General features: G+C 32.7%; 1 protein-coding gene and 1 long non-coding RNA gene across 2 annotated transcripts; one reads left to right on the top strand and one right to left on the bottom strand.

The window, feature by feature from the left end:
* The first annotated feature begins 7,939 nt into the window (after nucleotides 1-7,939).
* On the top strand, nucleotides 7,940-11,122 carry LOC122589228 (floricaula/leafy homolog). Its single transcript, XM_043761487.1, has 3 exons — nucleotides 7,940-8,429; nucleotides 9,266-9,666; nucleotides 10,727-11,122. Exons 1-3 carry the CDS (start codon nucleotides 7,940-7,942, stop codon nucleotides 11,120-11,122), a joined length of 1,287 nt encoding a protein of 428 aa, XP_043617422.1.
* Nucleotides 11,123-13,381: 2,259 nt separating this feature from the next.
* LOC122590100 lies at nucleotides 13,382-14,204 on the bottom strand. Its single transcript, XR_006322403.1, has 2 exons — nucleotides 13,836-14,204; nucleotides 13,382-13,729 (listed from the first exon to the last, which is right to left on the bottom strand). It is a non-coding gene; the product is annotated as an uncharacterized LOC122590100 (long non-coding RNA).
* Between the last annotated feature and the right edge of the window lie 1,587 nt (nucleotides 14,205-15,791).

Raw genomic sequence — 15,791 nt, 5'->3', positions numbered from 1 at the left:
TATGTAACTATGGAGTGTATTCTGGACTGATAAGGGCTAACATAGCAATAACAGGCGATCGAGTTTAAGTTGGATCCTTTTTTGTTTTTGACCAAACGCCCCTAGACAAAGTCTAGCAGAATATCATTCACACTGTGCAGGTGCATGTGTGTGCAAAGTGTTAACTGCCCAAGTGTTGAAAATCGAATAACTATACCTGTACGGCTGTACGTATGCTATTTGGGTTGTTCGTTATTATGTAGTTTTTTAATCCCGTCTTTGGGTTACCCATTTTTTAAGCCCATATATTGACCTTTAGAAAGCCCATCTTTGGTTTGCCCATTTTTTAAGCCCATATATTGAACTTTAGAAATCCCATCTTTGATGAAATTTGTCATGTTGCGAACTATATTTGCCTATTTGGGTTATATCATTGTATATTTGGGTTTTCAAAGCCCATCTATATATCATCAATTTATCGTATGAAAGGGCAATACGTCCAGTTTAGCTATATATTTCCAAACCAAATTGATATGTTGCTCCTGTAGTCCTGTTCGATTTGCTGGTAATAATGATTTAGAACATATCATATTACACAAGTTTCTCCTTGTCAGATTTTATAATATGGTTGTAGTATCACAATTTACAACAGTCCTTAAAATTAAGATGTCCATGGCTTCAAACCTTGATAGATTAACATCTTGGTTGTGGGCTTGTGGCCTAAGAAGTTAATCGAAAATAGTCACGCAGATACTAAAGTTAAGTGGCTCACATTCGAGTCAACAGCCGTCTACTATAAGCAATCCGAACGGAATAAATATCCTTTTCTATTTGATTTTGTTTCAAAAACGTTGAAAAGTTAAGTGGCCTAACAAAAGTAATCTAGCTTTGTCCTATCTTCTAACTATATCATTTGTCACATCTTAATATTAGAATGATCATTATCATAAAACAATATTAAACAAAACAAAACTATTATGCAAAAATTTGAACTTGGGATATCTTCAGCTGTTAGCGAACACTTTTTACCACTAGATCACTAGTGAGACAATTGTGTATTACTAATTTGCATATATGACACATATCTTTAGAATTTTATTTTTTGGCTTACTAATTTAAAGCAGGATGTGCCTACAAGGTGTAATAGGCTTAGATTAGCATGCATGGTGCAAGTTGTAAAAGTCGTCTTAGCAATCAGCTAAGCCGCCTTAATTTACAGTTATTATTGGTTTATTTATAAAGCTAACCAGGGTAGATTACCCTTTACCCAAAAAATTTTAAAACAGAATCCATTTTTGGATCCGGTCCAACGATATGTACCAACTCACCGTTCGTCGCATTACACGGGTGCCCTCTAAATTTTTTCATAGAAAGAAAGTAAAAATTTTAACTTTTTTATTGATAGAGCAATGAAAAGATCAAAAGAGAATGATTCATTAACATTCATATCCAACCAATGTGAAAGCTTTAGTTAGGGGTTGGGGGGGAAGCAGTTTCAGTGGGGTTTTACTCCCTCCGTACCCAACACTCAATAAACCTCTACATACCCATCTCGTACACTGTTCCCTGTCAGTGACGTGTCAATCTGTCATTGGCCACTGACTCACCATTGATTCTTCCCTACCCTCTGTTGACCATGTATATTGCACCACCCTCCTCCTCCTACACCATCTTGTCTTCTGCCCTCTGATTTCCTGCACCCTATCTATCTATACTCATCCCTTTTTCTTTTCTATAACTTTTATTTTATAGGATTAATCACAAGAAGACTAACGTCCTTTTTTATTTGTACACGGTTTCCCATTATACTTTTTTATCCGTACACGGTTGCCCATTATACTTTTTTATCCATGAGTTTCACCCACAAACTTTTTAATTTTGTACATGATTAACCATTATCTTCATACATGCTTCTCTCTCGTATACATTTCTTCATATCTAGTTCTCTCTACAAAAAATACCCAGATCTTAAAAAAAAAAAAAAAAACAAATTAACGTCAACCAAATTTTATTAGAAAAAAACCCCATCAATTTATCTGCATGAGATACACAACATATACATTAACCCACTTATTCACATAACTCAATCTTTCTAAATGAATCTTCTAAATCCATGCTCCAAAAGTATACGGTCCAAATAAATACAATTTGATATAACAATATCTGTAACAAATTTGTGTTGCTATCCAATAATAAATTAGAAAGAATCATTGTAAGGCAAATCAAATCCAGCCATGGGGATCAAGATGCGACCACACCAACACTGCCATCAAGATCCGGCCACATACAAATCACCACTAACCCTAATTCAACCACTCAGATTTTCATCTCCAAAGTTGTTATTCAGCCATATAATCATCGATTCATAATGGTTCATTCATCCCTAGTCTAATTCGAACAGCCACCTAATCGATTCTTAAAGGGTTTCATGATAATTTCGAATTGATGGGGGTTTAATTAATCACATCGTGTTACTGGTTGTGAGTCGTCATTATTGAGCATATTTCTAGTTTTCTTCTCCTTGTGGTGTGTATGTGAATCGACATATTGGTTGTTTTGTGGATTGTGGAAATTTGTTGATGGGTTAGATGATATGTATTTTTTTGTGAATTTGAACCGATTGATTGTGTGAATGTGTCGGTGATTCTTTTCGACTTGTTTGCTTGAATGTGATATATGGATCGAATATATGTTTTTGTGAATATTTGATTTGTATGGATTTATGCTTACTTGAATTATCATTTTTTTTCTAGTAGTGAAGATCTGGGTTTTTTCATTGTAGAGAGGGAAAAAGGTATTAAGAAATGTATTCGAGTGAGAAGCACGTAGGAAGATAATGATAAATCCTGTACAAAATTAAAAAGTTTGTGAGTAAAACTCATGGATAAAAAAATATAATGTTCAACCGTGTATGAATAAAAAAGTAAGTTAATCTTATATTTTATCGATTCATGAAAGAGGTCACGTTACTTTTTTTTTTATAAGATTTCTATCCAAAACTTATCTAGTAATATTATTGCTTTAGTTATTCATGTGATATATAAAATCTTTAACTTTGAGTATTCTCCTTCGGGTTCAATTAAAAATTACACTTTTGAAGTCGTAACAACACGACCAACAAAACATTGCATAATGAAAGTTTTATTATAATTTAACTAGCTAATAAACCCGGGTTCAACCCAGGCTGCTTAATTAAAAAGTTAAAACAAACAAATATATAGACTTATGTATGGTTCAACCTTGTTTACTTTTTTCGTTTGCTGGGAGGGGGTTTAGGGGAGTTCTTACACATATCGCTTGTAATTGTTGGATTTCTGCTTGGTTGTATGCACATGAACATGTTTATAAGGTTTAAATGCCCTTTTTACTATGTATTGTCCATTTTGCGCTAAAGTGTGTAATGTGGTGTCTGTTATTCTTCTCTAATTGTAATGTAGTCAGACGATATTCGACCGACATGTATGGTTACTAAACTTTTTACACTATCTATCTTTTGTCTCTTTTTGGCCATAAATCATTTTGGAAACAACCTTTGTACCTTCGTGTAGGGGTAAGGTTGTCTACATTCTACCTCCCCCAAACTCGACTTTTGCCGGATTGGGTATCGTTGTTGTTGTATGTAATTTGTTGTTAATCTATTACGAGTATATTTTTTGATATGGAGATGCAATATACTTATAAAGATGAAAATTAATATATAAACTGATTAGGGTGATTAAAAAGTAAAAAGTAACTAACATAAATCAATGATAGATATAAAATTAAAATTAAGAGCTTAAGAAAAATAATTTGTAAGAAAATAAAGAGCTTAAAGAGTTTTTGAAAATAAAGAAAATCAATTATGACATTATAAATTTGTAAAAAATAGCTTAACAAAAAATGTTACCATGTCACCTAAGGAAAAAGTTCTAGAAACAATTCTCTTTTATTAATATAAAAGATGAATGAATGAAAAAGTTAGGTTACATTACCTTTTTTTTTAAATAAGATTTCTAGCCAAAACTTATACTAGTATTTTTGTTTGCTAGCAAATAGTTACATTTATAACTCACAAAAAAAAATACCATTTATCTACTTACATTACAATTGCTTTAAATATTCATGTAATATATAATGAGATTGGTAACGCATTGATAAAATCTTTAACTTTGAGTAATCCTCTGCAATGCGGGTTCAATAGACCATAATTAAAGTTGTATATAAGCCAATATAATGACTATAGTCTTAAAATTAATTATTCCACTCCTGCTCTATAAATATCATCATTAAGAAACAAAACACACAAGGATAAGATCTAATACATGAATATCATCATTCAGAAACAAAACACACAAGGATAAGATCTAATACATGAAATTGCCCTGTATAAATGATATTTATGGTAAACGTATTATCTTAAGTTTATAGAAACTAGCTAGCTACGAAAGAAAATATATAAACGTGCATTTCCAATGCAAATTTTGAGAATTAATTTTTTTTTGAAAAGTGAGAGAATTAATTAATACTCGTAATATCACGCATGTAAAAATTAATTGGCTCAAAGACCTTTCTTTTTTCTCCATATACGAGAGGAAGTACCCGCGCGTTGTAGCAGTAAGATGGTGGAGGTGATAAATCATAGAGTGTGATAGCCAAATGTCTTAACCGTACGGGTTCCGTCTTCGAATTTAAAAATTCGTCAAAAGTATATCGAGTGACATCTCTAATGAAAGAGCATGAAATTTTAAGAACACTCATATAATTTTGATAATTTATCGATGTACGGTTTTTGAGATAAAAGATTTTGAATTAATTGGATGAATAAATGATTTATAGAGGAGAAAAAAAAAAATTATTGGTTGAGATTTTAGAAAAGAAAAAGGATAATATATTTATTTTAGATAAATATAAAATTGATAGAGGAGCATTTTAGGAATGTAAATATTGAAACTTAAAATTTAAGTAAGGACTTTTTGTTTTATAATATTTCTCCATATATATAAATTAAAGACTAACTTGGCCCAAACTTACCCAAGTGTTTTGATCAAACTTTTTTGTGTTGTGTACTGATTGTAAGAAAGTCTTCTAACACTGCATTCTTGAGTTTTTGTTTTAAAGAAAAAGAAAAGAAAATGTAAGAAAATTGATCTTTTTGCATTCTTGAGTTTGATCTCTTACAAAAAAAGAAAGTGTAAGCAAGAAAAAGTAATGGTTTTTACATTCAAAAACTTTTTTGGCAATATGACCTGATTTGGATGGAAAAGAGTTTTTCCCTATCCTGTCTTCCCCTATCTAATCTTATCCTTTCTTTTCTTTAAAAAAAAAAACTCAAGAATAGAGCGTAAAAGTTTTTTATGATTAAGGGTGGAGTGCGTATAATAAGTTTTGGATAATGATAAATCAACCTAATTGGTGTACCTAAAGATGTGCCTAATTGTAACATGGTGACATGTGGAAAAATCAGGGGGCAAAATTAGGAGAGAAAATTAGTAGAATCCATATGTCAAATTCTTAGGTCATGTTTGGTTCACAAAATTTGATGGAATCTGATGGGATTGGAATTGAATTCCATTCCTTAGTGTGTTTGGTTGGTTAAAGATGAAGGAGTCGCATTCCGTTGGAATGTTAACATTCCCTCATTTGATGGAATCTCCATTCCTTGGGGATGGGGGAAGGAATCTCATTCCATCCCTCACTTAAATCTTCAAAAAATCAAAAACATTTCGTCAAATTCCATTCCTTCATATTCCAATTCCTTTGAAAGATTCCATTTCTTCCAAAAATATTCCGCGAACCAAACGCGTCCGGTCTTAGGCATATCTTTAAGCACGCCAATTAGGTTGATTAATCATTTTTCATAAGTTTTTAATGAATGAATAAAAATGAGTGGAAAATGTTTCATTATTTAGTTTGGTGAATATAGGATTAGTGGGGAAATGAATGATGGAGAGAACAGTGGAAGCAGGAAAGTACCATATGGTGTCATAGGTAGCATGAATTGAATTGAAGAAAAAGATGGTATTCATGGGATTGGATGGACAGACAGGATACAAAAGACAATTGAATTGTTGATCTGATAGTAGCACTCTCTACTATTCATCCAAGTACAACCCTCCCTCAATACTACACACTTTAATTTAATTAGTTATTTATGATTACTTACATATTTCTTTCTCACTTCAAGACAAAAAACAACCCAACTCTTGAACACCCGATTTACCTTTCATCTTATGAAAGAACCATGATTAAGCTCTTGCACGTTGCTAAAACATTTTCAGTTAACGATATATATTTTAGTTAATCAATTGATCATAGATCAACTTGTAACGGCACCTTGTGATCAACTCATAAGATGAAGACTAAAGTCACTGGATCAAATCTTGTCAAAGGCAAATGGAAAATATATCTTGTGTTTCATTTGTGAGAATGGTGATGAATCGGACATGAGTTCAATACGGTATGCGCTCTGTTACCAAGATAGTACATATGGTCAGAACTCAAGGTTCCCACTTTCCACCAATTTACTTTTTCAAATAGGGAAATGATTTATCCTCCTAATATAATAACCTAAAAATCCTCTTAACTTTTAGATGAAGACATGTGGAAAAATCAGGGGGTGAGATTAGGAAAGAGAATAAGTGGTATCCACATGTCACCATCTAACGCTATTAGGATAATTTTTAGACTAATTTATTAGGAGGATAAATCATTTTTCTTTTTAATATTTACACTGATATAATATGAAAAAAGCATTGTAAGGATATGAAAATTTTATTGGGTAATATAAAGAGATAAACTCATACATTTTACCTTTTCAATTATTAATGCTTCATAATTGCATCAATGTAACACTTAATTAATTATACACCGACCAAAACACTGATGTTATTCTGCTTTCTTACAATTTGGAGTAATTACAAATATAACCTTTGCAATATTTAGATTGTTAAATTGATATGAACCATTATGTATGTTGGTATTTGAAGTCTTGTTAAGTACTTGAGTATATCTAACACAGTCACGAATAATTAAGTTACATTGATCTAAGAGGTAGCCCGGGTTATGATTCCGCTAAATTCATGTAGTTAAAATTTTTTGAAAAATAATTTATTTTTTATTGGTGTTACAGGTCAAATAAATATGAGATACCAGTCTTGTAACCAACTTTAAACTTTTAAAACATTTTTTTATCAATAAAACTTATAAAGATGTATCTGTATAACTAAATGATAAAGAAAAACTACTAAAAATGGCAAAAATTCTTAACATACATTAAAAATAGCCAAATATCTGTTAAAAAATGTTAGAAATCGTAAGAATTTAGTTACTATTGTTACTTTATGCCTATACAAGGTTAGTGAAAATATAAACTGTGGTACGGGTCACTTCCGGTTCTGGGTCCGTCACTGAAGTTGCACTCTTAGCTCACTCGTGCGGTAATACTCAGACTGTATGGTATCAATCGGTTCTTCCCTTGATCACTTAGGTGATTCGATTTGGGTATTAATCGATTCAATAAGGTTCTGTATTGAATATATACCATCCCTAGATAAAAAAACATAATAACATTAGAAATATAAGGGGGTCCATTGAAACTTTTAAGGAACATGAAGAGTGAAAAAGAACAATAGCCAAAATTTGTTTGCAAAGGTAGCTTACTTTATTTGCACCGTACAAATAGTAAAGTCCAATTTGGTGTAGTTGGCCTTCAAAGGATCCAATACAGTTGGAACCGTATAGTTTAAATCCAACACGTTTTTTCACTTGTAAAAGAAACAAACAAAATTTCATAATTCAAAATCAAAAGTTACACGAAAATAGACATATATTATATTCACATCACGACAAAGGGCAATATTGTCATTAAATCAATAAAACAGTTGCCTTTAAAATGCCTACATACCTCCACACAAGACAAATGCAAACTTCATCATCATCAAATAATATTTTTGCATGTTTGAGAAAGAATTAAAATCAAAAAATGGACCATGACTCACTCTCGGCAAACTTGTTTAAGTGGGACACACGAGTCACTTTAGCTCAACCAACGGCTCGTATTTACGAACCCATAGTTCTAGAACAGCCACCACAGCCAACAACCATGGCTATTGTAGCAACTTCGGCTGGGAATAATAGCATGGGTGGTTATTTGGCAGTTAGGGAGAGTAGTAAGGATCTTGGTGGGCTAGAAGAGATGTTTCATGCTTATGGTGTAAGGTACTACACGGCTACTAAAATATCGGAACTTGGGTTCACGGCCAACACTTTGTTGGACATGAAAGATGAGGAGCTTGATGAAATGATGAATAGTTTGTCTCATATCTTTCATTGGGAGTTGCTTGTTGGGGAGAGGTATGGGATCAAAGCCGCCGTCAGGGCCGAAAGACGCCGCCTCGAAGAGGAGGATTCGAGGCGGCGTTACCTTGTTTCGTCGGACACTAACAATACCCTTGATGCTCTTTCACAAGAGGGTTAGTATTATTTATTTTCCATGCATTCATATTACTTTTTCATGCTTAATTATTATAGATATTAAGTTATAGTATAACTTATATATATTTGAAATAATGCAATCATATATGTTAAAGAGTTCATTTAGTTGAAAAGCTAGAAGCAGCCCACTGTTTTATTCAAATACTGTAGATGTGTTAATTTGGATCTTTCTGATGGCTTAATTATGACTCTTATTTTTTTCAAATTAAAGTAACAAGTCAAGAAACTTAAGCTCATTCTTAGACTTCTTAAGGATACATTAAACTAATTAATGATGAGTTGAGACAAAATGACAGACAAATTAATGTTAGAAAACCATCTTTTCTTAATTATATGTTTCCAAGATGAACATCGATCTCTATTTATGAGCATTTCTTCTATCAATAAGCTTAGGCAGTAGTCTTTGGTTTTATACTTTTATTTACTTAGGTGTTTATTTGCTAAATTATTACCTATTGTTACAACAAATTAATACTAGCAAGTAATAAATCGAAAAACTGCTTTTCTCATGAGTTTTCAAGGTAAACATATAAGCATTTGGCGGCAGATTTTAGATAATTATTATATTGGTTACCAAAGTGACTTATTGCACATGAAGTAGTCGTATACCCAAATCGGAAATAAAGTTTGAAAATAGAAAACTACAACAGTAATTTATGTTCCCGTCCCTTTCTATTTTTTTTTTTTTTTGATAGTATACATTAATAATAGCAGCATATATAGTTTTGTAATATTAATGGAAAAGAAAATTATTTTTTGAAATATCATATTATAAAGTACGTAGTTTTAAATGATATGTGATAAATTAATTAAGGTTTGTCTGAGGAGCCGGTGCAACAAGAAAATGAGGCAGCAGGAAGCGGTGGTGGAGTGGCATGGGGAATAGCGGCAATGGGAAGTTGTAGAGGAGTAAAGGCAAAGCATGGGAGTGAACGAAAGAGTAAGAAAGCTATAGCTAAAGTGAGGACTGGATCGTGTTCACAAGCCGGTGGAGGAGGTGATAACTTTGAGAACGAAAGTGATGATGAACCGGATAATGCTGGTGGAGTAGAGAGACAAAGGGAGCATCCGTTCATCGTGACCGAGCCAGGAGAGGTGGCTCGAGGGAAAAAGAATGGACTTGATTACTTGTTTCATCTATATGAACAATGCCGTGATTTCTTGATCCAAGTTCAAAGTATTGCTAAAGAAAGAGGTGAAAAGTGTCCCACTAAGGTATTATCTAGCTAGCTTGCATACTCTTTCCACTTTTTATGCTTTTCATACATATATGAAGTTTATGTTAACAACAAGTTTAATTATCGATATATATGATCAAACTCATCAAAATAGAGATGAATGAATGAATGTTCTGATTAAAGTTTATTATCATCCATCCATACATGGATTACATATATAGGATCTTGTTTTAAAAGTTTTTCAAAGAAGCCTTGAGTTATTGTTGATACTTTATGTCATAGAATAAACTATATATGGTTTCACTTTATCAAACATTTTTATTTCTTGGAAAGCTTCATGACTAAAGTTAATCATGTAACATGTATTCGATGCTTGCCAGCCAGCTTTACTTTTAAATTTCCTAACATTAGCTTTAATTTTTTTTTGTGTGTGATTTTCTTTTTAATTATTGTTATTAAGAATGAAATAACATGTTGATTCTTTTGGGTGGGCGATTATGAGTGAAGCAGACTTTTGTTTTTCTTATATATAACCCGAATATGAAAAACTTCATACATTTATCATTTTTTTTATCATCTCCAAACTTAAATCATATCATGACAAATGACAAGCTACAAGTAATGTGTTAACTTTGTACTAGCCGTGAATGAGTTTGTGTATATATCTAGTAATATTGAATAGGAAGAAACAGAAAGAGAGTAGGATAAGTATCAAAACAAAAAAATATAAATAAATAAATAAATATGGAAAGGGTAAAGAAGTGATGATTTGAGTGTAGTCAGTGTCAAAGATTTGTGTTGTCCAGTAAATTTAGAGAAAGTTGTGTGCAACAAGAGAAAGATAGTGATGGAGTCCCAGAATATCATTCACTCACATCTCACAGCTCTCTGTATCTGTTCCCTACTTGACACGTGTTGTACGGTCTGCAATTTATCACCAACACTTTAATTTTTTCCTTTTGCTTTTTCAAACCCTAATTAATTCACGTGAGTTCAATTTAATGTTTTATGTATAGGCCCAACTTAAGTTCATTACTATATTGTTGCTATATTTGACCAATTGTAACATTTATGGTATTGTGTTGGCTTTTGTCTAGGTGACAAACCAAGTGTTCAGGTTTGCAAAGAAGGCAGGAGCAAGTTATATCAACAAGCCTAAAATGAGACATTATGTTCATTGTTACGCGTTACATTGTCTTGATGAAGAGGGATCGAATGCGCTAAGGAGGGCTTTCAAGGAGAGAGGAGAGAATGTCGGCGCGTGGAGGCAGGCTTGTTACAAACCGTTGGTGTCGATTGCTGCTAGACAAGGTTGGGACATTGATGCTATATTCAACACACATCCACGCCTGTCCATCTGGTATGTCCCAACCAAATTACGACAACTTTGTCATGCCGAACGTAGCAGTGCTGCCAATATTGTAGCTGGAACTGCTACATCGGTTACCCTTGTTGGCAGCGGCGGTGGCGGTGGTGGTCATTTGCACTTTTAGGTGATTTGATTGTTCATGGATGTTTGTTTTTTCTAGGATAATTAGAAGTTTAATTAGTTTTTACATTCCAAGCAATACGTACACTGAATGATCGTTGTAGTGGTGTTTGTGATGCATCGGAGTTATGACATATTTGTTTGTTTAACGTCAATGATCATTATTTATTGTGGAGTTAAAAAATTCATTTTAATTTGGTTCATAAGAATTCCATTCCACTTAAGAGAATACTATACGAGTAAATTATACTTTTCGTTCATGAAGTTGGCACGTTTTTCACTTTTCGTCCCTTAAGTGAAAAAATTATAATTTTGACCTTAAAGTTGACATATTTTTTCACTAATCGTCCCTCGCCAAACGTCGTTAAGTTTCAGCCGTTAAGTCGGACACGTGCAAAACACGTGAGGGACTGAAATTGCAAAAAATGACACGTTCAGGGACGAAAACTGAAATTTACTTTTCTGTTGTCATCATCTTCATCTTCTCCGGCTGACTTTCGTCGGAAAATTCACCGGATAACTTAAAATGCCGATATCTCACTCGTTTCTTCGAATTAGACCACGAAACCACCACCAAACTTCTCAAAATTAATTTCGCATGAATCCTAACCAAAAGATTTCAGATTCAACAGTTGCCGGAAAACTTAAAATACCCATAACATGGATTTTGAGCAATATTTCTGTACGATTTAGCTTGTTCCAAGAATGCAATATTTCTGTTTTCGCAAATAAGTCCATGTTGGATTAGATGTACGTGTTCCTCACTAAGACACCAATGGTGTGCCTCATTTATTATTCCATAAGCTCTGCACCAAAAAGAAAAGTACAAAATGGGGAGAGACCTTCATGTGGGTTTGGTTTTTGTCAATGAGGCAAAGACATAAGATCGAAAAATTACAAATATATATAAAAGGGAGCAAAGAGGAACGAAAGGACCAGGAGGCCTAACAAGCCCGGACAACTCAATTATTTCAGATCAAAATTTTCGATCATCGTCACCTGATTCTTAGTTTATGTAATAAAAGTTCAAAGCAATTTACAGTTCGTCATTTGGTTGATTATAACTCTTATTCTATATTTTGTATAGAAACTTTAAATCCGTTGTTCGTGAAATCCTAACGTCGAAATCTCATTCTGAAAGTTGTTACAAGTTTACTATTGATTCAGCTAGTATTGTGTTAAGTTTCATAGCGATTCGTTACCTTTCATTTTTGGCGATTTAGTTAGATGTTAGTTTCATCGTAAGGTTTTCGATATAATTTACTGGTCAATCGTTAAGGTTATTAAGTTGTTACAATAGTTAGATTAGTAGATTGAGGTACAAAGAATTCGGATGTGACAACCGATTCATTGGATCTCGTTTCGGTTATAAGTTATTCGCACTCAAAGTTGCCAGTTCGTACAAGTTCCATGCTAGTTTGTTGCTTTTTTTGGTCAACTGGGTCTTGGTTACAATTTCATTTATGATGCTTTTAATTTACATTTCATGAAATATCAACATTTTAAGATTTTTTTTGTTAGGATTCGTGCGGAAATTAATTATGAGAAGCTTGGTGGTGGTTTCGTGATCTAATTCGAAGAAACGAGTGAGATATCGGCATTTTAAGTTTTCCGGCGAATTTTCCGACAAAAGTCAACCGAAGAAGATGAAGATGATGACAACAGAAAAGTAAATTTCAGTTTTCGTCCCTGAACTTGTCATTTTTTGCAGTTTCAGTCCCTCACGTGTTTTGCACGTGTCCGACTTAACGGCTGAAACTTTACGACGTTTGACGAGGGACGATGATTGAAAAAATCTGTCAACTTTAAGGTCAAAATTGTAATTTTTTCACTTAAGGGACGAAAAGTGAAAAACGTGCCAACTTCAGAGACGAAAAGTGTAATTTACTCATACTATACGCTATAAAATATTTATCAGGAAAGTACGAGGATGTAAAAAAAACCTTTCATATATTAATTTTTGAATAAATAATTGAATTCCTATATTTTTTTTAGAGTTAAATGTATGGATCGTCCCTGTGGTTTACACACAACATCACTTTTCGTCCATATGCTTTCATATTATCAACCGTCATTCTTTACAGGCGGATAAGGATCAAGATTGGTCCTTTTAAGATAACGGCAGTTAAATGCCTTCCGTTAGTGGGTTCACGTAACTTGCACGTGAGGACACTTATGTCTTTTTACGCATACAAAGGACCAAACATGATATGCCTTTTCCTACCTCTTGCATTACAAAACCCAAAAACTAACTCGATCATCATCATCAAATCTTTATATTTCTCATACACACACGATACACATCCTCAAATCATAATCATTAATCAATTTTCATTAAAACCAATCTCTAGATCCCATTAAAGCATAAAACCCATCAACTAATTTCATCAAATCCATCCCCAATATATAAAAATGCTAAAAGTGAAAATTACATATATATGCTCCAAGTTGTAGCCGATTCGTATGTGATGGTGTAAAGTAAAAGCTTCCTTTGATATCCATTTATGCAAACTCCACCATATTATCGGTACATAGCTTTATAATTAAAACCAAAATCCTATCAATCTAACCAGCATAACATCACTTCTAATCAACTCCACTAGCGAAGATTCTGCCATTTGGATGTGTATGAAATAAAGTTTCAATTGACTTTATTTTTTCTTAACCAAATGAATTTAATGATGAAATATTGTAATCCATGCCATAGAGAAACAAACCTTATAACCAGGACAAACACCACCACCAGTTGACCACAACCGTCGCCACCGGAGACAATCACCACCACTGCAGTCAACCACCGGAAACAATCCACCTGCTGACCACAACTGGCGCCACCCACCTCTGCCCTAAACCGCCGTCTCCCACTTTTGCCCCAACCACCGCCACCCACATCTGCCTAGTAGCTAGTACCCACAAGAGCTTGGCTTGCGGTTGTGTAACGAAGTGGAACACTAAACCTGCGGCTGCTGTTCCACTTGATCTCGTTCAAACACCCGCAAGATCTGGATTTCAGTATGTGATGTATGTTCAAATCTGGGTTTTGATTTATGTTATGAGATGAGATATATAGATTATACAGATAGAGATAGAATATAGATTAAATTTGGATTATGATGATATATATATATATATATATATATATATATATATATATATATATATATATATATATATATATATATATATATATATTGCGGCGGTGAGATGATGGAGGTGATAGGTCATAGAGTGTGATAGCCAAATGTCTTAGCCGTACGGGCTCCGCCCTCGAATTTAAAAATTCGTCGAAAGTATATCGAATAACATCTCTAATGAAAAAGCATGAAATTTTAAAAACACCCATATAATTTTTATAATTTATCGATGTACGGTTTGCGAGATAAAACATTTTGAACGAATTGGAGGAATAAATGATTTATGGATGAGAGAGAAAAAAATGATTGGTTGAGATTTGATGAGAGAGAAATAGTGTTTGGTAATATATAATTGATAAAAGGGGCATTTTGAAAAAGTAAATGTTGAATTGAAAATTGAACCCTATTTTATAGATATAAATGATAGAGATATTGATTAAAGTTTGAAATTGGTTTTTAATTAAATAAGGAAATAGATGGATATGAAAATGATGATAAAATCTGACTTAAATTGGAAATGGGTGGATATGAAGATAATGTTATGAAGATGATGAAGAGGAAGGAAGAAAGAGAAACAATTTCTTTTTATTATTATTATTATCAAGTTTAGTCTTTTATGGGCAAAAAAGACGCGATTACCCTCACATGTAGGTTACATGTAGAGGGTTAACGGAGTCCAGCAAACGTCCGTTATCTTAAAGGATTAATCTTGACCCTTATCCGTATATAAAGGACGACGACTGATAATATGAAAACACAGGAACGAAAGTTGATGTTGTGTATAAACCACATGGACGATCCGTACATTTAACTCTTATGTATTGAAAATTTGTAATTTTTCACCTAAATTGAATGCCTAACAGTCTTATATTTACGACCTTTTATTTATTATTAACAGGGGTTATTAATTATAAATCCAATCCAACTTATCATAAAACGGTTGATTTGTGTAAAATTTATTCTTTGTATAATCTATATCGATTGTGTGAGTATATCAACCAAATTAAACTCATACCTTTGCATTTGAATAATCTAAAAACCTGTTACAAAAAAATAATGAATTTTTTAAATTTGAAAGGTAGACTATAATATTGTTGCTATAATGTGTTCAAGAATAAAATTATTTATTAAAAGCAATTACATCGTAAATAGATATATTTTAATTATTAATCAGTGGACTTGTTTTCATAATAATGATTATACTACTATGTAAGAACAAATAAAATCAAGGAATAAAGTATATAAAATATATTTCATAAATAACAACATAAGTTTAATTTGAATCTATAAAACATAAACTGAAAAAGTTAGTTTCTAAAAAATAAATAATTTATTAAATTTGAGTAAGAGATAGAATTTATTATATAATTAATACTATAAGAGTACCCGTGCAACGTGACGGAGATAACGGCGACAGTTTGTGACGAGAGCGATGGGTGGAGGCGGTAGTGGCCGTAACGATAAAGGTGTGATTATTGGTATAAAGAAAAGAATAAAGATATTAGGGTTGTTTAAGCCTAAGAGTATTTTGGCTATAAA

The sequence above is a fragment of the Erigeron canadensis genome, chromosome 2, assembly GCF_010389155.1.
Source record: "Erigeron canadensis isolate Cc75 chromosome 2, C_canadensis_v1, whole genome shotgun sequence".
Taxonomy (NCBI): domain Eukaryota; kingdom Viridiplantae; phylum Streptophyta; class Magnoliopsida; order Asterales; family Asteraceae; genus Erigeron; species Erigeron canadensis.
This window is presented reverse-complemented; position numbering and strand designations above follow the sequence as displayed.